Source organism: Loxodonta africana, chromosome 5 (genome assembly GCF_030014295.1).
Source record: "Loxodonta africana isolate mLoxAfr1 chromosome 5, mLoxAfr1.hap2, whole genome shotgun sequence".
Lineage (NCBI taxonomy): Eukaryota > Metazoa > Chordata > Mammalia > Proboscidea > Elephantidae > Loxodonta > Loxodonta africana.
The window spans coordinates 57,350,005-57,372,443 of record NC_087346.1 but is presented as its reverse complement, the minus strand read 5'-3'; the positions used below and the strand labels follow the sequence as shown (position 1 = coordinate 57,372,443).

The following is a 22,439-nucleotide window of genomic DNA, read 5'->3' as shown; positions in this document are numbered from 1 at the left end:
TATTTTTATTCATCAAAATATGAATTACTGTTTTGATTGGAATGTGTAAAAATTGACTTCCATAGCCCAGACTATTCACCAAATTCCTTAAAAGCAGGATTTTATCTGACCAACAATCATTCCGTTATGACATTATTTTGAGAAATTCTTTCCATCTCACGTTCAGAGAGGTAACTTACATAATAAACTTATTCTATTGAATTAAACCAAAAAAATGCACTTTAGTGGAAATTTTCCTTAGATACAGATTCCTTTGGTTTTATTTATTTGGACACACACACACACCCATTGCCCTAAAGTTGATTCTGACTTGTAGCAACCCCATAGGACAGAGTAGAACTGCCCCACAGGGTTTCCAAGGAGTGCCTGGTGGATTCACACTGCTGACCTTTTGGTTAGCAGCTGAGCTCTTAACCACTGCGCCACCAGGGTTTCCATTTATTTGAGCAGGAGTCTTGAATTAGGCAATTTGCTCCCTTTGTATTCTCATATTGTTTGGAGGTATGCTGTAGGTATTATCCTTCTTTTGCAGAGTCAACAACTATTTTTTCCTGGAACATCCCTCTGTTTTAGAAATGGAGAAGAGATTTAGAAATCCTGAGGAAATTCTAGATTGTTTATTTTCTCTTCCCAACAATGAAGACAACTCAGATGAGGAGCATGACGAGCATGCCTCGGAAGAGTTTACCAGGCTTGTGGAATCTGTAGCACATTCTGAAGGTAGGAGCAACACTGACATGGTGGTAGAGAATGAGGAAGCAGTGGATGTTGCAGAGGAAAGGGATGAAGCAGGTGACGAAGACCATGATGAAGGGGAATGGTGTGAAGATGTCTCCTACTTTGAAAATCTAACTGCCATGTTTCATCAACATTCCAAAATTTACCCTGAATTGACCCATACAGAGAAGTAGATTATTTTTTGTCTGTATTTGCAGAAGAGTTTGGAAACTTACTGGGGACCAAACAAATCTTTATGTGACCTAGGAGCACTCCACACAATCTGTTGTTGTTGTTAGATGCCATCAAGTTGGTTCTGACTCATAGCAACCCTATGCACAACAGAACAAAATGCCGCCCAGTCCTGTGCCATCCTTACAGTTGTCGGTATGCTTGAGGTCATTGTTGCAGCCACTGTGTTAGTCCACCTTGTTGAGGCTTCAAGTCCACACAGTCTAGAGGGCAGGATATTAGAAGGGTATCTGAAAACTGGCAACCTACAACTATAGAAGAAATAAAGGCATACATTAGTGTACACATAACGATGGGTATAAATGTCTTCTTGTCAGAGCTTAAGCGTTATTGGTCCAGTGATCCTAGCCTGGGTGTTGTTTCAGTTCCAGACCTTATGACTAAAATCAGATTCAAGAAACTGACTGAAAACGTAGACGGCAATGACAATTCAAAAGCTGTGTCAAAGCAAAACTGGCTAGGATCAGCTTCACAAGTTGCACCCAATTACCAGTGCTCTCAGTAGCCGCCTAAGGGAGGTATATGTGCCATCAAATATCATGGCAGTTGATGAAAGCATAATGCCATTCAAGGGCTGTTCATCAGTAAAACAATAAATGCCCATAAAGCCCATCAAGCACCGATGCAAACTTTGGTGCTTGGCTGACTCAGAAACTGGCTTTGTGAGTCAGTTTGATCTCTACTGTGGAAAAAAAGGCACAGACAATGACTCATCTCTGTCCTTCAGTGAGACTGTTGTGCTTGGACTGTGTCATTCATGATACCATTCTCATTGGCTCATTTCCTTTGAGAATTATTTTACATCCTATCACTTGATGAAAAGCATGAATGCAAAAGGACTGTATACTGTCAGCACAGTGCAAGCAAGTAGAAGGGTGCTACCAGGCATGCTGAGGAGGAAAGATAATTTATAGTGTGAAGAATTTAGATTTCATACTAAAGAATGTGTGTCAGCAGTAAAGTAGCAGGACGATAAACCAACTCTTCACAGTCCGAAGGATATCACTGTTGTTAAAAGAAATAACAAAGACGGTTCCTCCTCAGAAGATCCTTGCCCAAGAGCAGCTGCAGCATACAATGCCATTATGGGAGAAGTGGACCCCTTTGACCAGAGGTGCAAAAGGTACGTAATCAGAAGGTAGTCTCTCAAATGGTGGCACCGATTGCTGTATTAATTGACATTGCCATTGTAAACAGTTTTACAATGTGGAACTGTAACCATGGAGGAAGATGTGACCAACTGACCTTCAGACTTGCTCTCGGTAGGCAACTTTCTGTGTGCCGAAAGGAAGAGAAGACGACGACTCTCATTTCTGGCAATGTTCGAGCCAGGAGTAAGGGGAATGCCAGATGAGGTACGGCTCCAAAGAATGGAAACCGTTTTCCTGTTAATAGATCTAGAAGGCGATGCAGAGACTGCGGCACTAGGACACAGGAGACTAGGACAATTTATGTGCAGGCTTTACCAGGTACCTTTATGTGTTCTACCACGTTTTGAAAAGTTTCACGAAATAAAATGAAAAATCTAAGATGAAACGATTTTATCCTTACCTCATACCACCAATATTTCATACCTCAGGTGTCCACTGGGGCCTATGTATCCCACATAATATGTATCAAAATCCATGTCTCATAACAAAAATTCAGGAAGAGCCCTTGAATGAGCATGCCTTCCATTAGTGAAAGCACATAATATCAACAAAAAGTTAAAAGGAAAAAATAATTTGGTGTTGAAAGGGTTAAGGAGTTTAGATTGTTATTCAATTAAATGGGAAACCCAAAGTAGGATTTCAGTCATGGGGGTGACATCTGATTTGTGTTTTCAAGAAATCACTCTAAATGCTATGGGAAATGAATGGTTAGAGAGCAATAATGGAAGTAGGAGACCAGTTCCGGGTGTTTCATGGTTCAGGCAAGAAGTGATAGTGGCTCAGGCCACAGAGGTAATAATGGAGACGAAGAGAATTGGATGAGTTTGTATTAGAGGAAGAGTTGACAGGGGCGTGGAGATATTGGGAGACGGAGATGGACAGTGGTAAGAGCTGTGAATTTGGTAAGGGTTAATTTAATTGGTGAGAGCCAATGAAATTGGTAATCAGTATAGTCCAGAAGCTAATAATAGAATCAAGATGTAGAGGAGAGAGTTAGGAAAAAAAGGGTGCTTAAAATCCAGATTTCAGACATATGGTACTTGTTGAAAAAGTAAAAGTCGTGAACTTCAGAGTGCATGGTTTGGATATTCCCAGCCTCAGGCTTCGCTTTAGAGGATTATATTATTGAAATGAAGAAGTGTAAGAATTTATTAGTCTGTTTATTCAGTGACTCAGTACCATGTTGAAGTAACCAAGCAAGATTGTCAGAATGGGGTAAAGAGGAAGGTAATGAGTGAGAGGCTAAAGTAAACAGTGGATGAGGTAGGGGACAGTGAGATGGATAGGTAATTAGTGGTGGTGCCTGATGACACATATCTCAGAGAAATTGGAATTTTGGAGGGTCGAGAATGGTCGATGGTGTGTAAACAGTAGTGAGGAGGATACTTGCTCTATTTCCAAATATGTAAAAATATGGGATGTGAGGGAAAAGTCAACATCTGTTTGAAGGGACTGCAAGAAAGGTACAGAATGATACAGGGTATACTAGAATGATAGAGGGCATGTGAGGGCTGTCAGGGATGGGAAATCAGTCACATTAGGAGATGCACAAAAGCAGTAAAGAAATAAGAGTCTGAGAGATGGCAAATAGCCCAAGAGATTGTGCTGCTGGCCATAGCAGGTAAACTGGGATGAAGAACATGATGGGATTAAACCTCATGGTCTAGTAAAGTGGACAATAGGATGGAAGCTTCACAAGGGCAGGGAACTAAAGTGGGCAATAGAATATGTCAGGATGCCTGGCACATAGTAGGAATTCAAATCGTCAGTTTTAGTTAAGTGAATGAAAGAACATAGTGAGGGATTAAGTGCAAGAGCTCAGGACATATCCCAGATATTTAGCCAGAGAGCATGTGGCCACTTACTTATTGATCTCTCCTGCTGGCAGGACACTCAGTAGAGAATCAGGTGAGGTGGTGGCTTTGCTCAAGACACCTGGCCTCACCAAAGACCCACGGTGAGTGGCTCTTGGACTGTAGGCATTCAGACAGATGCATTTATGTTTTTTAAAAAGTAGCAGATTGACTTAACACTATTTATTGAATAATATATCCTTTAATCCTATATCTGAAAAAAAACTTTATCATGTATAAATTCTTATTTTAGTAGTAGAATTACATTAAAACGACAAAATGGCAGATTTTTGCCCCATGTAAGAAACTATTTCTAACAAGTAGAAATCTCTGAGAGCAGGTATGACCCAGGGAAGAAAATAATGATCCAGAAGTGAGAAGGGAGTAAGTGTCCTGCAGTATTGACATGTCCAGTAGTCAAGGATATGGTAGAGGGGCTCAAGCTTTTTATCCAGGGATTTTTCCAGTGATTTTAGGTTGTCTTTACAACCCAAAATCTTTATACTATATATATTTTTATAGACATAATATAATACATGCTTATCCTTTACCTGTCTTTTCTTTAGATCCCAATAGAATATTTTCTCAAAAGAGATCAAGGGATAGTATAGATAACTAAAAGTTCATAGAATATTAATACTGGACACTTAATAATGGCAGAAATCCGTAAAGGAAAGGCAACAGCAGAGAGATATGTAAGACATAAGTTTGAAAGGTGTGAAGAAAATGGAATATACAAACAAAGAACAAACTCTTACCCAACACAAAGTTCCAATTCCTTTAGAGACTCTTTTTGTTTCCTTTATCTCTTGCTGGAAACCCTGGTGGCGTAGTGGTTAAGTGCTACGGCCACTAACCAAAGGGTCGGAAGTTCGAATCTGCCAGGTGCTCTGTGGAAACTCTGTGGGGCAGTTCTGCTCTGTCCTATAGGATCGCTATGAGCCAGAATCGACTCGACGGCACTGGGTTTGGGTTTTTTGGTTTTATCTTTTCCTTGCTTCAGGAAAGTGGGAAGCTACTGGACAAATAATTGAGTCAGTCCTTTTTTCTTTGCTCTCACAGAAAGTAAACCCCATTTTGACTAGTGTTTTCATGTTTGATGATTTACTTCATAACCTTCTTTCAGACTTCAAGAGTCATCTCTGTTCCCCACATACAAAGCAAGGGTGCTGAATTTTGAAATGCTCTTCAGGATACCATCTACAGTAAAACCTGTGAAAGTCCGAACCTGTGTAAGGTGGAAATTTTTCAGAGAAGGAAAACTCAAATATTTCTCACTAAATAGAGAGCAATAGAAAAACGGTGATTGCATCCTGTCAAAGGCGAAAAAGGTTTCGAGACCCAGAAAAACAAGGCAATCCTTTTGAGTTTTGGCTCACAGGATGCAAACTGTATAATAAATACAGAATTGTTGTTGTTGTTACGGGCCATCAAGCAGGTTCCGACTCATAGTGACCCTATGTTCAGCTGAACAAAACACTGCCTGGTCCTGCACCATCCTCACAATCCTTGTTATACTTGAGCCCGTTGTTGCGGCCACCGTGTCAATCCATCTCGTTGAGGGTCTTCCTCCTTTTCGCTGGCCCTCTACCTTACCAGGCATGCTGTCCTTCTCCAGGGATTGATCCCTCCTGATAACATGTCCAAAGTATGTGAGACAAAAGTCTCGCCATCCTTGCTTCTAAAGACCATTCTGGCTGTATTTCTTCCAAAACAGATTTGTTCGTTCTTTTGGCAATCCATGGTATAATCAATATTCTTTCCCAGCACCATAATTCAAAGGCATCAATTCTTCTTTGATCTTCCTTATTCATTGTCCAGCTTTCATGTGCACATGAGGCAATTGAAAACACCATGGCTTGGGTCAGGTGCACCTTGGTCTTCAAGGTGACACCTTTGCTTTTTAAAACTTCAAAGAGGTCTTTTACAGCAGATTTGCCCAGTGTAGTGTGTCATTTGATTTCTTGACTGCTGCCTCCATGGATGTTGATTGTGGATTCAAGTAAAGAATTAGGTTCAGATAATGTTTCTAGGCTGCTAGGGAAACAGACTATTGAAATCTATTAATAACTTCAGCTCGTGATTAAGAGTACCAGAATTTTCCAGCCACACTTTAGGTGATTTAATTTGCCAGAAGGAAGATAATAGTTATAACTGAACACACCATACTTGTTGTCAGGAAGCCAGTGGAAAATACTCACTTTTCTAGGTGACAGGCGGTTTCCTTGGCTAAAATAAATAGCTTTGCTATGCCAGTGAACCCCAAAAGGGCAAAATCCGACTATGACCCTGATGTATTCCAATTTCTGCTTAACGATAATATTATTGAGTGCAAGTTTTCTTTGTGGAAGAGTGAAAATACCAGGAGTTACCCATTGTAGTTGCCCTACTTTACCTGCATATAAAACAAATATTTTAAGGTTTATACATTTTTTTTCTCTCATTGAAATCTTGTGGAAATTTGTAAGTTGCTCTCTTTAATCATTTTATGAGACATATGGAGAATATGAAGGCATTTAAATTTCTTGTTGAAGACGGAAGTTTTTATGCTAAAAAGAAAGTTTCTGCATTCATTTTAGGTATTTTACCATTGACCATTTGTGAAGAATCTATTCTGATATGGTTTACATGTAATTCCTCAAAAATTTGGGTGAGCCAAATGAACATTTTGAAATTTTATTAGCAGTAGAGACCTTTAATATATTCTGTAGCCTGGATTCTGTTCTCTCCACTCCACTGAAGTTACTCTTACCATGGTTGCCAGTACAGTGACCCCATCATGTAGTAAATTTATGAGTTTAGCAAATTAATGGGGATAATTTTGGTACCTGTATTATAAGATTATTGAAAAGATAAATGAAATGATGTCTTATACATATTAAATGTTGAAAAAATAGTTTTATTACTATTAATGTTTATATGTAAATTAAATAAATGAAAATGAAGTTAATAATATTGTTATCAGTAGTGACCAAGATCCTGAATTGTGTAAAAACTTAGATTGTTCAAGAAATTGAGCAATTAGTCTAATGTGACTGGAATTTAGTGAATAAAGTGAAAATTGGTGTGGAAAGATATTCGAGAGGTAGATCACAGCAAGTCATTCAGGGATTTATAGAGCATGTTAAGGACTTTGGATTTTATCATAATAGCAATAAGAATCTATGTCTAGACTTTGATCAAAAGAATGATATGATGAGATTATTTTTTCCTCAGGGTACCCTGACTAGATCATGCAGGGTAATACAGATGATCAGTGCTGCAGGATTTGGCAAGGAGCAGAAAGAGCAGCTAGACAGTTCTTTAGCCATTGGTATAAGGTAGTGCCTACAAGATGAGAGAGGATGGTGGCAGTGAAATGGGGACAGATAGGTGGATTCAAGATATACTTAAAAAGTAGAATCACTGGGACATGGTGATGGATGAGGTGAGGTGGTAAGGGAGAGGAAGGTATCAGAGTTATCAAGGTTTCTTTCCAGGTTTCCAGTAATGGTAATTACATAAATTAGAAGAACAGCTTTTGGGAAAGGTCTTAAGAGTTCAAAGAGTCTTAAGTTCATTTCGAGAAAGGTTAGTTCACTTACGCTATGAGACATCTATAAAAATAGCTAAAGAAAGCAATTCAAAATATGGGTTGCTGCTCATAGAAGAGAGCTGAGCTGGAAATATAAATCTGGGACATTTTTATATAGATAGTATTCAAAGCTATGGGAGAGGATAACGACACCATAGTGAAAATCATACAAAGAAATAAGGCCCAGGGTTGAGACACAGAACACTGGAGGAGAGAGGGAGTGGTCAATTGGGTCAAATGCCAAAATTTAGTAAAATGATGAATTCTGATTGTCAGTTGTACTTAGCCACAAGAAAATGATTACTGATGTTGGCAAGAATATGGTTTTATGGAGTGTTGGGGGTTGAGGCCAAGTCGAAGTGATTGAAGAGTGAAGGCAGGTGAGAAAATGGAGACTGCATGAGTATGCTATTATTTCACAGAACTTGGTTGTTGAGAGGAATAGGACAATTGGAAGATCAAGGTATATTTTAAGAGAAACTGTATAGCATTTGTGAACAGGGATTCAAAGCATCCAGTGGAGAAGAAGAGATGGAAAGAGAATTCCTCCCATTGGCCCTGAAAGATGATAAGGATGTTACGTTAATAAGATGGACGACCTTATGTTTCATTTGCCCAGACAGATTGTTAACATGAGGCCAAATTGAAAAGTATAGAAAGACATAATAAACAGAGTTGGCAGCAAATAGTTTTGTTCATTTTTACTGAGAAAAGCTGGCCAAACGGCTGCTAGCCCAACTCTCCAGACATATCTGGGAATGGAAAAAGGCCTCATATCTCTCTCTAGTGAGAAATGAAAACTCATTTAAATAACAGACAAAGCAGAAAGTCTGGCTGTTGCAAAGGTAATATTAATCATAGCTTCTTCCAACCCTAAAAGGAATAAATATTAGGGAATGTCAGATGAGAATAGATATTGATGTCTCTTCCATATTGATGAGATAGTTTAAAATTTTATCTTACAGCTAGTGTTTTTAGTGTTTGGCTACACGAAGGCATAGGTAATCCATGTGCATAGCACGTGAGAAACCTTTCAAGTGCATTTGTTTGGAAATTTGGAAACCTAGCTTTAAAAATGGTATTTCATGAGTTATATGAGCCTTATTCTTAAATGACACTCAGATTTTTCCAATGACATAGTTCAAGGAGGTGTTGAGAGGGCTCAACTCCTTGTTTTTTTTTTTTTTTTCCGTTACCCATCTTTATTATGTTAATATATAGATATTTAATAATCCCTTATAACTAAATTTTCCTTTTTTAGAATATTTATAATTCTGTATATTATCAAGGATATTTTTGTTTTAGGTGTTTTTGGAGCTCTACTCATTTCTTTGGTGCTGACGAGCATCACTCCTTACTTAGGCAATAATATCTGTTTGGCCTAAATTGCAGCATGTCCCCTAGAAGACACAAATATGTTCTAAAACATACACATACATTGCAAGTTCTGTATTTGTAAATAGTAAATTTCATCCATGCATTTATTCAACAAATATTTATTTGTTGTTTACTTTGTGGTAAGCCCTTTGTTAGACTTTATTTATACCAGTAAACATAACGGTCCCTGACCTTATAGGGCTTCTACTCTAGTAAGAGTCTGGATTAAAACAAATAAGCACACAAATAATCGGGTAATTATAATCATAAATGCTATGAAGAAAAAGCACAAGGTTCTATGAAAGCATGTGACAGGGTAACCTAAGCTGGTTTCGAGGGTGGGAGAGGCCTCTCTGAGGAGGTAACTTTTAAACTGAGGCCAGAGAATGCTTATGAGTTATTTTAGGGAAGGTGTAGTAGAGAGAAGGGTATAGAAAGCAAAAAGCAGTAGACTGTGCATAGGCTTTGAGGTGGGAAGCAGCTTGGCCTGTTTGGAAAAGAGGGGAAAGCCAGCTGGACTGGAACAAGCCAGAGGAAGAGCTCCATGAGACGCCTGGGGGATAGGTAGCCAAGGATCAGTGATGCTTAGAGCAGTGCAGGGAAGTCTAAGCAACAGAAATTATTGGATTTGTATTTTTTAAAGTTCATTCTATAGCTGTGTGGAGAAATTATTATCTAGGACAGAGGTCAGCAAACTTTTTCTGTAAAGATCCAGATAATATGTTAAGACCACACGTATGGTGCGTGTGGTGCGGCGCAACTACTCACCTCTGCTTTGTAGCATGAAGGCAGCCGTAGACAGTACGCAAACGAATGAACCTGGCTGTGTTCCAATAAAACTTTACTTACGGACATTGAAATTTGAATTTCACATAAATTTCATGTGTTACAAAATATTATTCTTTTCATTGCTTTTTAACCATTTAAAAATGTAAAAACCATTCTCAGCTCACGGGTCCTACAGAGACAGGTGGCGGTCTGGATTTGGCGTGCAGGCCACAGTTTGCTACCCTGCCCCCCATTCTAGGACTTATATTTCTTTTCCCTTTAACTTTTCCTGATGTACTTCTTAAAATATTTTAGCTCTGGCATGACATTTTTCTTAAACTTTCCACATCTTTTTTCTTTTACATTCTGGTAAAGGTATGACCAATGCTGAATAAAAAAATGAGAAGAAAACCTCTCCTTGTCTATTTCTTTATGTCAGTGTTATATTTTTCCTTTGAAAATCAGTGTAACATGACTAATCCATTCTATTTTTTTAATCCGCAGGCATCCCCTCAATAATGAGTAATTTTGTATTTTTACCATTTATTTTTTCTTCCCAAAGTGTTGTATCGGTGCTTTCTTCTTTCAGACCTCACTGAGTTTTTCATCATTTTGTTTTCAATTATGGTAAAAATATATATAACTAATTTTTTTACGTGTACAATTCAGTAACGTTAATTACATTCGTCATGTTGTGCAACTATGACCACTTCCATTTCCAAATTTTTCCATCTCCGTTAACAAATGAGTACCACCTTAGCAATGACTCCCTTTTCCCTGCTCCCTGTTGCCCCTGGTAACTAATAAACTAATAAACTGATCTCTATACATTTGCTCAGCTCTTTTTTTTTTTTTTTTTTAACTTGGTAATACCAAACCAAACCCATTTCTGTTGAGTTGATTCCAACTCCAGCAACCCTACGGGACAGAGTAGAACTGCCGCATAGTGTTTCGAAGGAGCGCTTGGTGGATTTGAACTGTCAAGCTTTTGGATAGAAGTAGTAGCACTTAACCACCACGCCACCAGGGTTTCCTAACTGGCAATAGTTCTTCTAAAATCTAATTCTGGCGTTCTAAAGAAAAACTGGTACAGATATAGGAAAAAACAAAGTTAAAAATACTCAAAGCACCGCAATTGAATGCAAGCATCTGTTACAGAACTGGATAAAATACTTTGTTTCAAGATGAGCAATATCCATATAATTTCAGATCTACCAAACACTTGAAAGAAAATTCCTGGTTCATTTTTTTGTAGGACACTATTCAGGCTGCAGAGCTCTGGTTGCGCAATGGTTAAGAGCTATAGCAGCTAACCAAAGGGTTGCAGTTCTGTTCTGTCCTGTAAGGTCACTATGAGTCAGAATCGACTCAACGGCAACAGATTTGGTTTTTGTTTGTTAACTCAGACAGCTGCCTCACAAGATAGTAGAAAGCTTTATATAGTGGAAATTGTATAGACAGACCCAGAGTCAGATCCTATCAGGCCCTTATTAGGTGTAGATATTGGGCAATTTAAGTCACTTCTTTAAGCCTAAGTTTCCTTGAAGCCTCTAATACAATGTACAGTCAGTGAATAGGAACTCCTGTGCTTTCTTCCTTAAGCATGATGTTTTATTGCATGGAAGTAGTCATGTTAAAGGTTTTGGGGAAGTAAAAATTACAAAAAAATACATAAAGGATTTGGAGAAAAACAGCCTGTATATTGTTGTGGTAGGGCTTGTTGGTTTTGGCTTTATTTAAACTTTTGTAGATATAAAGTAAGAAAGGGGAAAAAAACAATAGCAACAACAAAAACAAAAAACTAACAGTGCTCCTAAAGTTGAATCAGTGTACATTTAAAAGATGGTATAGATGATAAATATCTGTGCTTTCATTAATGTTTGTTTCACCTTGTTTATTTTGCTTCTGAAAACTTAGGTTTGACAGTTCTCTGGAAGACCTACATAAGAGTGGACCTCACCCACCTGCTATTCCCCAGGTTTTAAATATTGGTAGCCAAGTAGCCACACTTTCAAAAATAGCAACTACTTATTCTAGGTAGAGTTTTTCATTTTTGGTGTGTCTAAATTTTAATGCTGGTGTGAACTTAAATACTAAAACTATCTGACTAAAAAAAAGAAAGTGATCATAGATAACAGGACTGACATTAATATATAGAAAAGAAAGCTTGCCACTCAGCCTTAGAACACCACTTTACACTGCTTTTATATTTATTTATTTAGTTAGTTTCTGGTGTAGAATCAGGAAATCTAGATTTAGATTTAGCTGATTTAGAAAGTCAGCTTTCTGAGTTTGTCTGAATTAGAGCACTAACCTCTAAAGCAGAGGGGGAGAGCTTGTAATACGTTCCGAGATGCCTGGACGTAAAGTCTAAGGGCATTCAGGCAAATAATTCTTACAAGATTTTCCTGACTTTGTCAATACCAAGTCCATTTGTATTATTATTTGTGATACAACATGATGGAAAAAAATTCAGTTTAGTTTTCTTTTTACCGAAGAAGGATATTTTAGCTGATTTTTAAAAAAATAAACTAAGTTTCTATTTATTATTAGTACTTACAATCACTCAGCAACAGTCTTCCACTTCACAATACACTCATATTAGCCTGCTGTGCCATTGGTAGCATCTTTCTGTTCTCTTTCCATTTGTTAAAATATACTCATACAGTTCAGTTTAATGGATGGTCTTGTAGAAAATTATACTTAAACAGTTCTGTATAATTTTTAAAAAATCTCTTCCCACTATTTCTCTAATTTGCCTTGTCATAGCTGTAGTTATATCCTATGAAAGTAAGAATAATGGCTTATCAAATTCTTCTGAAAGGGAAGAGAGGCTCAGATCAACCCTCACAGTTTCAGACATCTGAACGCTTGTTAGTTGGGCCCAGTTTGGCACATAATTACTTGTGTTGGAGGTGGCCAGTGTCACAGACTTCTGAAAGTATAAGGAGGGTATTCATTAATAGCCTGCGCCCATAAATGAAGAAGAGAGAGACTACAGATTTCACACTGTGCATATTAGGCTTTTTATTTTGCTTAATAAGAAAGAAATTCTCAATTCCAGATTTGATAACCATTCAGTCCTACTGTGATGCATTGTTAATTCTTGTCCAGGTGTTTCACTTAACTGTTTCCAAACGACTCTAAGGGAAAATGATTTTTATTTGAAGTAATAAGTGTTATGAAGATAAAATTTCACTCTCACATTTTTTAATCAGTCTCAGAGCTAACCGAAAATGGAAATATGAAACAAAGATAGGGAAGGTGATGTTTTAGCCATATTACCTGTAACTGCTGTTTATTTTTACAAAGACATCTGTCCTCCCCACATAGCATTTTTCTCAGCATTTTACGCAATTTTTTTTTTGTTCATGTTGATATGTTTTGCTGCTTCTGACTAAGCAGTCAGTTGTATCTGTTTATTTTGAAAACACAAACCTCATTAAAATGTCAGGCTATCTGTGTATATCGTCTCTAAGGTAAAACTATATAGAGACATTTTGGAAAAATTGACAACTTTGCTTTTTTCTCTGCTTGTAAAAATTCAAACATCAAGTTTAGAAGTATCTTTGGCTTGGTTATTAGCAAATCAATCTCTTAATGTATATTGTTACATGATATTGATTTAAATAGGGTTCGAGACAGTGAATTTAAATACATTCAAAAGTATTTATGTCTCAAAAACCTGTTTTCTTGCCTGGCCACAATCGATGACTGCCCTGACAGGGAGCACAACAGAGAACCCCTGAGGGAGCAGGAGATCAGTGGGATGCAGACCCCAAATTCTCATAAAAAGACCATACTTAATGGTCTGACTGAGACTAGAGGAATCCCGGCAGGCATGGTCCCCAAACCTTCTGTTGGCACAGGACAGGAACCATTCCCGAAGACAACTCATCAGACATGAAAGGGACTGGACAGTGGGTGGGTGAGAGATGCTGATGAAGAGTGAGCTAATTATATCAAGTGGTCACTTGAGACTGTGTTGGCATCTCCTGTCTGGAGGGGAGATGGGAGGATAGAGAGAGTTGGAAGCTGGCAAAATTGTCACGAAAGGAGAGAAGACTGGAAGGGCTGACTCATTAGGGGGAGAGCAAGTGGGAGTACGGAGTAAGGTGTATATAAACTTATATGTGAGAGTCTGACTTGATTTGTAAACGTTCACTTGAAGCTCAATAAAAGTTAATAAAAAAAAAATCTGTTTTCTGGCTGAAGCCACTCCTGAAGTCCACCTTTCAGCCAAAGATTAGACAGGCCTATAAAACAAACAATAACACAAGTGAGGAACGTGCTTCTTAGTTCAATCCAGTATATGAAACCAAATGGGTAACACCTGCCCAAGAGCAAAGACAAGAAGGAAGGAAGGGACAGAAAAACTAACGAATGGACACAGGGAGCCCAGGGTGGAAAGAGGGAGAGTGCTGACATATTGTGGAGATGGCAACCAATGTCACAAAACAATTTGTGTATAAATTTTTTAATGAGAAACTAATTTGCAGTGTAAACTTTCACCTAAAGCACAATTTTAAAAAGAGGATTATACATCAAATTTTAATTTCTGATAAATGATGTAAGTAATAACCTGAACTCCTCTTATACCGCTGACATTTCACACCTTTGTAATGTTTAAATATCAATATAGGATGGTTACTATCTTGTCTTTATTATGCTACCTTTTTTCACTTCCCTTTTTGTTCCTCTCCTGTTTTTCTTTCCCTACATCTTAATTTAAGCAGTTCTGCAGGACATGTGGTGACCAGTTCTGCGGAAGGTCTTCGAAACATTTCTACCTTCTCTTCTCCTGGTAGATACAGTGCTGCAGTTCTGAGCAGTGCAGCTGCTACTGTGTCTGCTGTTATTGCTGCAAAAACCAGGTAGACCTACATGTGCAGTGGCTGTCTGAATGTGATCCCAACACTCTTCCCTGTCTTACAAGTCACCTCAAAGAACACATACCCATCTGAAAAAAGTTCGCCGCTATTATTATGAGCTCTTAATTGTATTTGTCGTTGTCAGTAGTTGCCACTGAGTCATTTCTGATTCATGGCAACCCTGAGTGTGCAGAGTAGAACTGCTCCATGGGTTTTCAAGGCTGTGACCCTTCGGAAGCAGATTACCAGGCATGTCTTCCGAGTCACCTCTGGGTGGGTTTGAACTGCCAACCTTTAGGTTAGTAGTTGAGTGCTTAACCGTTTGCACCAACCCAGGGACTCTTCTTAATTGTATAATGGATATTTTGTCTAGGTTGTGGATAAGTTGCATTAATTTTTATTTGTTACTTATTTTTCTTTAAATCATTCTTCTATCTCTTTTCATTACTGCCATTTATATATGATACTTTTCAATGTGTGAATCACTGCATGTTGTGTGCCTACTGACTGTTTGGTTTTTACAATTTTCCATTTTTATACCTGGAATAGGATCAACTATAAGTAAATAGGTAGTTTAAGTTTCTACTGAATTTATTTTTCCCACAACCTGATTATATTTGAAGGTGATCTAAAGTCTAGCTATTCTCTGGAAAACACCTTCCCTCCAATAAAATGAATGAATTTTTGTTTGTTTTTGTTTTTACATAATTTCTAGTGGCCTTTACAGCTTTAAATGTTTTCTCAACAATTGCCTTAACCAATTTTGGTTAAAATTGAATCTATTCTATATTAATTAGTAAAATAATATAATAGACTCATAACCCTTTTCTTCCTCTTTGTACTGCATTGTTCTCTCTCTCTCACTTGTTCACTCACTCACTCACAGAGAATGCTTTAAATTATAGACCATAAAAAGTACCTTTTGCTATTGGTGATGTGATTTTTGTTCTTAAAACTCTTTCTAAATGCTTGCCAGGCTCTTCAGTCCTGAAAATTATCGCTCTCTCCTGGATGCACTCTGCATCAGCCCTGTTCCCAAGCCTTTAGCTCTTTCATATCTTCAGTCCTCAAGGAAATCAACTGGCTCTATCCATGTTATGAAAACAAGGTACTATGGGAAAGGATATGGCAAGTGGTCACTTGCTGTTAGAGGTAATGCTTTCTCTAACACTTAACCACTACATTAACTGGCCAGCTGAGAAAATCCAAGAGCTGATTTGTACCCAGTTTTGAATTAACTGTAAAACTTCAATGCAGTGCTAAGGAGAAGCACATTATTTTGTATGACTATTAATTCATCTTTTAACCCTCTGATATCTCTCATTAACACACTTGATGGTTGGTATGAAATTATGAGTAGCTGTACAAATATTTAAAGTACAGTAGAACCCTATCTTTTATTGTGTGCATGTAGGTCTGCTAGAAAAATGAAATGTTCAGTAAGACCAAATGAAAAACCAAAAAAGAATAATAAGATACAAGTAGTCCCCAACTTACGAAATATTTGAGTTACTACAAACCGCACTTAGCAACCATCCCTTTTTTTTTTGGCATCATTAGTAATAAGTGCTTCATATAGTATTGCGGCGTGTAATTTGCTGATGTTGATCATTCTCATGCCAACCCCCAAAGACAAAGATTGGGTTTATGAAGATACTGATAGTAAAAGGAAATAAAATAAAAACTAAAAAAAAAAAAAATGAGGTATTTGACTTACATCAGAACTGACTTATGACAGAGTCATTGGAACAGAACCCTGTTATAAGTCAGGGACTACCCGTAATTGGTTTTGATGGGCTACTATCTTAGAGTTCTTAAATAGGAGGTTTTGCCTGGGCAAGTAGCTTAATGTTCACTATATCTGGAAAATGTTAAAGCACAAAAATTAACTTGTCTCCTAAATCTAACAATTATGCCAAAGTTATTAGACAAAATATAAAAATAAAAATATGCTTACTAAAGATATAATCTTAATGAAATAACAGGATAAAATAATTTTTTACAGACTGTAAAATTAATGACAATAGTGTCATTTTAATGCTTAGAAAATTTTCATTATTTGAGTTACGTATTCCATTCTGGAATCTTTCCAGGATAATGCCACATCAACAGCATTATCATGGACCATTATTGTGACCTCTTGACCACTGCATAAATCAAATCATGCATTAAACTGTACATGTAATTATTTAAAACCTGATATAATGTAGGCTGTCTGTTGATCAGGCTGTGTTTGCATATCCGGTGTTTGTATTCTACCCACTGTTATACAGGTTTCTGATATACTTAATTTTGTGTAACTTTTGAGGGAAGTGATTAAACAAGGGGAGAGGGGTCATGTCACAGTACATTTTCCTGTAAGAAAAAAGTACTGAAATTATTTTATGTTTGCAGAATTATAAGTGTTAAATGAGCACAAGTCTTTCATTGTTAGGACCTGTATTGAGACAAGTGACTGAGCACACTTGTAGTGAAAGGTCCCTTTGAGGACCTGATGGAATGCTATAGAGCCTCTCCACAGAAGCGCCCGTATACGTATACACACAAAATTGTACATGCCGTTATGAACTGACTGAAGCTGTGAACCTACTTCTAGAGCAGGTGTTAGTAGTCATTACCATTGTGTTTTATTAACAGCCAGCTCAGATAAAATAGGGCACAGACAATATACGTTTTGATAGTTGATAAAGGGAAATGGTCCTTGACAGGATAAACTAGTTGCCATCCTGGAAAGCAGAACATAGGGTTTCTTAAGGAGATCCATGCTAACTCATGAAGAGGAGTACTAAAAAGAGCAGATAGAATAGTGTGAGAGATCTTTTCTGTTTGAGTTTTACTTTTGTATGACATTAATCTTTAAAATCATAATGTAGTATAATACTGCCTTACTCATCTAGTGCTGCCGTAACAGAAATACCACAAATAGATGGCTTTAACAAAAAGAAGTTTATTCTCTCATAGAAGTCCGAATTCAGGGCACCGGCTCCAGGGGAAGGCTTTCTCCCTCGGTTGAGCTTCCCGTTAATCTTCCCCCAGACTAGGAGCTTCTCCAAGCAGGGACCCTGGGTCCAAAGGATGTGCTCTGCTCACTGCACTGCTTTCTTGGTGGTATGAGGTCCCCCACTCACTACTTGCTTCCCTTTCTTTTAAAAGGTGGTGCAGACCACACTCCACGGAACCTCTCTTTACTCTGGATCAGGGAGGTGACCTGAGTAAGGGTGGTGTTACAATCCCACCCTAATCCTCTTAACATAAAATTACAGTCACAAAATGGAGGACAACCACACAATACTAGGAATCATGGCCTAACCAAGTTGATGAACACATTTTGGGGGGGACGTAATTCAATCCATGACAAATACCAAACTTGTTTGTTTCCATTTTTGATATACTTAGCATTTTGAATTTTGATGGAAAAACTTTAAAGTATTCTGCAGGGTGGTCGGCGCCCCTCCCCGGGGCGGGGCGCGCCCGGACTCGCTGCGCCCGGGTAGCCGGCGCCGGGCACTCGCCACTGCAGCGCCTTGAGCGGCGGGCGCGATGTATCTCCGCAGGGTGGTCTCCAAGACCCTGGCGCTGCCTCTGCGGGCGCCCCCCGGCTCCACGCCCTTCCGGAAGGACGCATCTCTTCACCGGCTGTCATCTAACAAACTTCCTGGATCATCTGGCTCAAATCTGATGTATTATCTGGTTGTAGGTGTCACAGTCAGTGCTGGTGGATATTATACTTACAAGGCAGTCAGATCAGAGCAAGCCAGACACACGGAACATACGACAAATTTGAAAGAAAACAACAAAGCAGAGTTATATTCACTTCAAGGTGAAGAAGAGAATGCAGTGGAAGCAGAGAGAGCAAGTGCAGAAGCCCCTGAGGTGTCTGTAGTGGAAGCAGAGAAACCAAGTGCAGAAGCCCCTGAGGTGTCTGTAGTGGAAGCAGAGGTGGTTGGTACTGAAGAAGTTCCCAGTGCTACAGACGCAGTCATAGAAGAGGATTTAGCCTGTCCAGAAGGTGGGAACGCTGCTCTGGTGGGGAAGGCAGCAGTTGGTGCTGAAACTGGGCTAGAAGGTACAGATGCACCCACAGGTGAAACCACAAAAGTCGATGCAGAAGCGACCCAAGGGGTTACGGAGGCAGCTCCGTATGAGGCTGTTGCCCACAGTCATGATGAAGCTATAGCAGAGAAGGAAAGCTCTGACGAACACACTGAACGAGAAGAAGACACTTCCGCAGTTGAATCAGAATCCTCTGCTGGGGATGTTTCACAGGAAGAAGCCAGTGCTGGTTCTGAGGCCGTCTAAGCTCAAGGCTGATCTCACGCTGGTAGGCATTTCAACGAACGTGCCACAGAGTGTCTGAAAGGTGCTTTTGTATTTTTGGCAATCTAAATTTTTAACGGGGCTTCTTTTCTTGAAAACCTTAACATACCTTGAAAATCTTGGGTATCTACTGATAGATTTTAGGATTGAGAGATTTGAGATTTTACATGTTTTAAGAGTTTTATACTCTCCGAAGTAAGAATATAAAATTACAGTAATGAGCTTAAATGGTTTCATTTTTTAATTTAAATCTTGTAGGAACTGAACTATCCATGTAACCTCCTATTCACTTTACTTTTGCTATATCTTTACCTTTATTATGTAGATCTGGATTATTGAATTTTGATTTGAACTCATTTAAATAAAATTGAAAAATCTTCAAAAAAAAAGAATTCTGAAGAAAATAGAAAATATTATTTATAAACACAGAATGCTGGGAAGACAGAGACTCATGACTCCTCTCTATATGGCCAGGTCCTTCTATAAAATTCTGACAGAAGAGTTCTCTTAAAATAAAAAGTTGCACAGAATTACGGTCATCCAGAAACCTTCCTTCTGTACCTCTTCAGAATCAGTTTTAGTTATTATTTTTGTAAGACTGTAGCTAAAATCTGTTTCGCTTGACTTCAATGAATAAACCAGTTATGTACAGTTGGTTTTTTTAAAAAAATTAGACATCGTAATTAGAATAAATTACTCTTGAGAGTATTCTCTGAGCAGAGTTTTTCTCTGAAAAACAGACTTAAAATTTCCAAATGTTCCCAATCAGCTGAACTGTATTTGTTGTAGTAGCTAAACAAATGTGGGAAAGGAATGCAAACTCAAGGTAAAGCAGGTTGCTGACACTGAAGGTTTGACTTTTTTTCTCTTCAGCTCAGTTTTGAAAATATACCTTTGCTCTATTAAGCATATTTGTCTCCATATTCAGTTTTTGAACATAAAATAAAAACCTTGGTTTTCTTGAGATGGAAGTCATATTAATTTCACATTTTATTTCAGTGCATGTTTATTTGGCAGACTAGTGAATATGACCATATTTGATTTGATTGTCAGCGTCTGTGATGTTAGCCCCGGGTATTTATAGATTTATACTGGCCTCCTCATTAGAATCTTTTAGAAAGAATTTTAATTCAGGAGGAATGTATGTGAATCATGGTTTCGTAAATATCAATGTAATTTAAGTAGCCATGAAATACTATAAAGTAATCATTAATTTTAGAATATTTTGCGGCAAGTGATTTAGTGGTTATTGATAACATTTTATTCTCAAATACAAAATAATAGGGCCAGTGACTTCATTATTCCTTTGATCCTTAGTACACATTCCCTCATTTTTATGTGTTTTCTTTAAATAGTACCTAATAGATAAGTTAGAAAAAAAAAAGACGTTAAAATTTTGGACACCTGGGCATTATTTGTTCAGATATACAGTTGTCTTTATAAAATTTAATATTCTTCTATTACTTAATATACTTTTATAACTACATTAACTGTCTTAGGTAGATAGAGATCTATCTACTTCCCCAGAGAAAATTGAACTGGTGATCAATCTTGGATTTAAACATGTATGGGTAAAGTTTCTTGCTTATAACATAGATTTCTGTAACTTTTCTTATAACCTTTTCCAAGCCCTTTGTATCTAAAGAATACTGTTTAAGATTTAAACATCTGAGACCTTTTGGGAGAGAATATGTACAAGCCTGTATACAAAGGATACAATTTAAAAAATTAAATTTTTTCTTAGGTTTTGTTATACCTAGTCCATTGGAATTTTAAGAAATGATGTCTTTTAAAATTGAGTTGTAGAAGCAAGATTACCTGCTCTTAAGCTCCTGGACCTTAGACTATTCACAAATTATATTCAAAAGGAAAATTATTAGTCCTAGTGAGGGGTGTTTAGTAAATATACATATCATTAAGCTTATTACCTCTAACCTAGATACTACAGGATATAGAAACAATACCATTTCTTGAGCATATACTCTGCGGTAGGCACTAAATACATGTATGATCTCATTGTATTTAAACTTTACAATAATCTTGGAATAAAGGTAGTATTTTTATGCCATTTTACAGATGGGAAACTTAATGAGTTTAAGTAGCTTACCCAAGGTCACAGTTAAAGGCCCCAACCTCAGGTAGTTTCTAATATAGTGGAAGAGACAAGACACATGAAGTTACTATTAATAAAAGACAACCTACTATTACAAATCACTGTGTAATTATATGGCATGCAGTTAGTATGTGCCATGAATTGAGTTTCTGCTTCTAGAAGATTAATTAAAATGATACATGCTAATTGCTTAACATAGTGCATGATGGATATTATTACTACTATTAATTATAGAATAGAATTTGGATGAATATGGAGAAAAGTTCAGAGAGGGAACCTTCTCTGTAGAGTCTAGTATACATGTAGAATTGTGGACAGAGAGTAAGAGTGGCCAGAATATACTTTGTATCAGTGGCATGACTAGAAGGGTGCTGGGAATGCGGACCACATCCCCTGACATTGTCAGAGAGGTGACACCAAAATGACCCCAGGGTCCTTGGCCGCTGCAGTGGTGGCCGTGGGCTGACTGGTGCTGCTGTGGGAGGGGCTGCCAGGGCAGTGGCATCACTAGAGTTGGTGTCCCCCGTCAGCCAGTGTGGTAACTCATTCCCCCCATCATCTGCCAGTCAGGGTGCAGGCGCCCGGGCCGTGGCACCTGCCATTGGGCAGAGAGGAAGGTCTATGCCTTGGCCAATGGGAGAGGGGAGGGGCTACGGGAGGTCGGGGGTGGGGCTGGAAGGTGGGCAGGGCAGTGTGGCCCTTGGCCCTGCTGTGGGGATGGGGCCAGGCCACTCAACCCACGGTGTGGGGGAGTTACCTAGCTGGCCCTGGCCACCCTGGGGAAGGGCACCATGAGTTACCACAGTGGATGACACCAACCCTAGTGACACTGCTGGTTTACATAGCAGTCTTAGGACATATAATTGAACCAGTAGGTTGGAGCCATAGCTTAGAAAGCTTTGAATGTCAAGCTGTAGGTAATTCAGTCCTCCACTCTCTGAATGATTAAATCCTCTCTACAGTATTTTTGTCCTCTGCTTAAGTACCTTCTGGTGACAGGGCTCTCCTGTAAGGTAAGACGTGGTTAGAAAACAGATTTTTTTTCTTTTCTTCTTCCTAAGAGGTGCTTTTATTGAACCAGATCTCTCACTGTAGGTTTGATTTGGTGACTTAAGGCAAATGGAACTTAATCTGAAAGGGTAAATCTACATTTGAGAATTGCTCTTATCCCCCTTCTGAGTTTTTTTCATACCATGGGCCAATATTACTGTTTCTGTCAACAGAACTTCATTAGACTTGGTATTGAATCCCTCTATGATCCTGATCATTTTCTTCTAAGTAAATATGTCTCACAACTATGAATTACATTTTAATTATTTCAGGTTAAAACCAGCCCTGTTGCCGTTGAGTCAATTGCAACTCATAAATGATGACAATTTGGGTTTATTATCTCCAGTATTATATTTTTGTCACATCTATAACATCTAGTATTTCTTGGTCATAAGT

At 38.2% G+C, this 22,439-nt stretch overlaps 2 protein-coding genes across 7 annotated transcripts in view; both read left to right on the top strand.

Moving 5' to 3' along the window:
- Positions 1-22,439, top strand: part of PDLIM5 (PDZ and LIM domain 5) — a 247,339-nt gene that overhangs the window by 160,882 nt on the left and 64,018 nt on the right. The window contains exons 9-11 of one of the 6 annotated variants that reach the window (XM_064285533.1): positions 11,610-11,722; positions 14,413-14,566; positions 15,540-15,671. The exons of the other annotated variants lie outside the window; for them this stretch is intronic. Coding sequence (XP_064141603.1) covers positions 11,610-11,722; positions 14,413-14,566; positions 15,540-15,671 — 399 coding nt within the window. The remainder of the gene's footprint in view (positions 1-11,609; positions 11,723-14,412; positions 14,567-15,539; positions 15,672-22,439) is intronic. 6 annotated transcript variants of the gene reach the window in all.
- LOC100666552 (protein MGARP-like) lies at positions 15,748-21,613 on the top strand. The gene has a single exon (XM_023553235.2). The coding sequence runs from the start codon at positions 18,104-18,106 to the stop codon at positions 18,860-18,862; it is 759 nt and encodes a 252-aa protein (XP_023409003.1). The 5' UTR covers positions 15,748-18,103; the 3' UTR covers positions 18,863-21,613.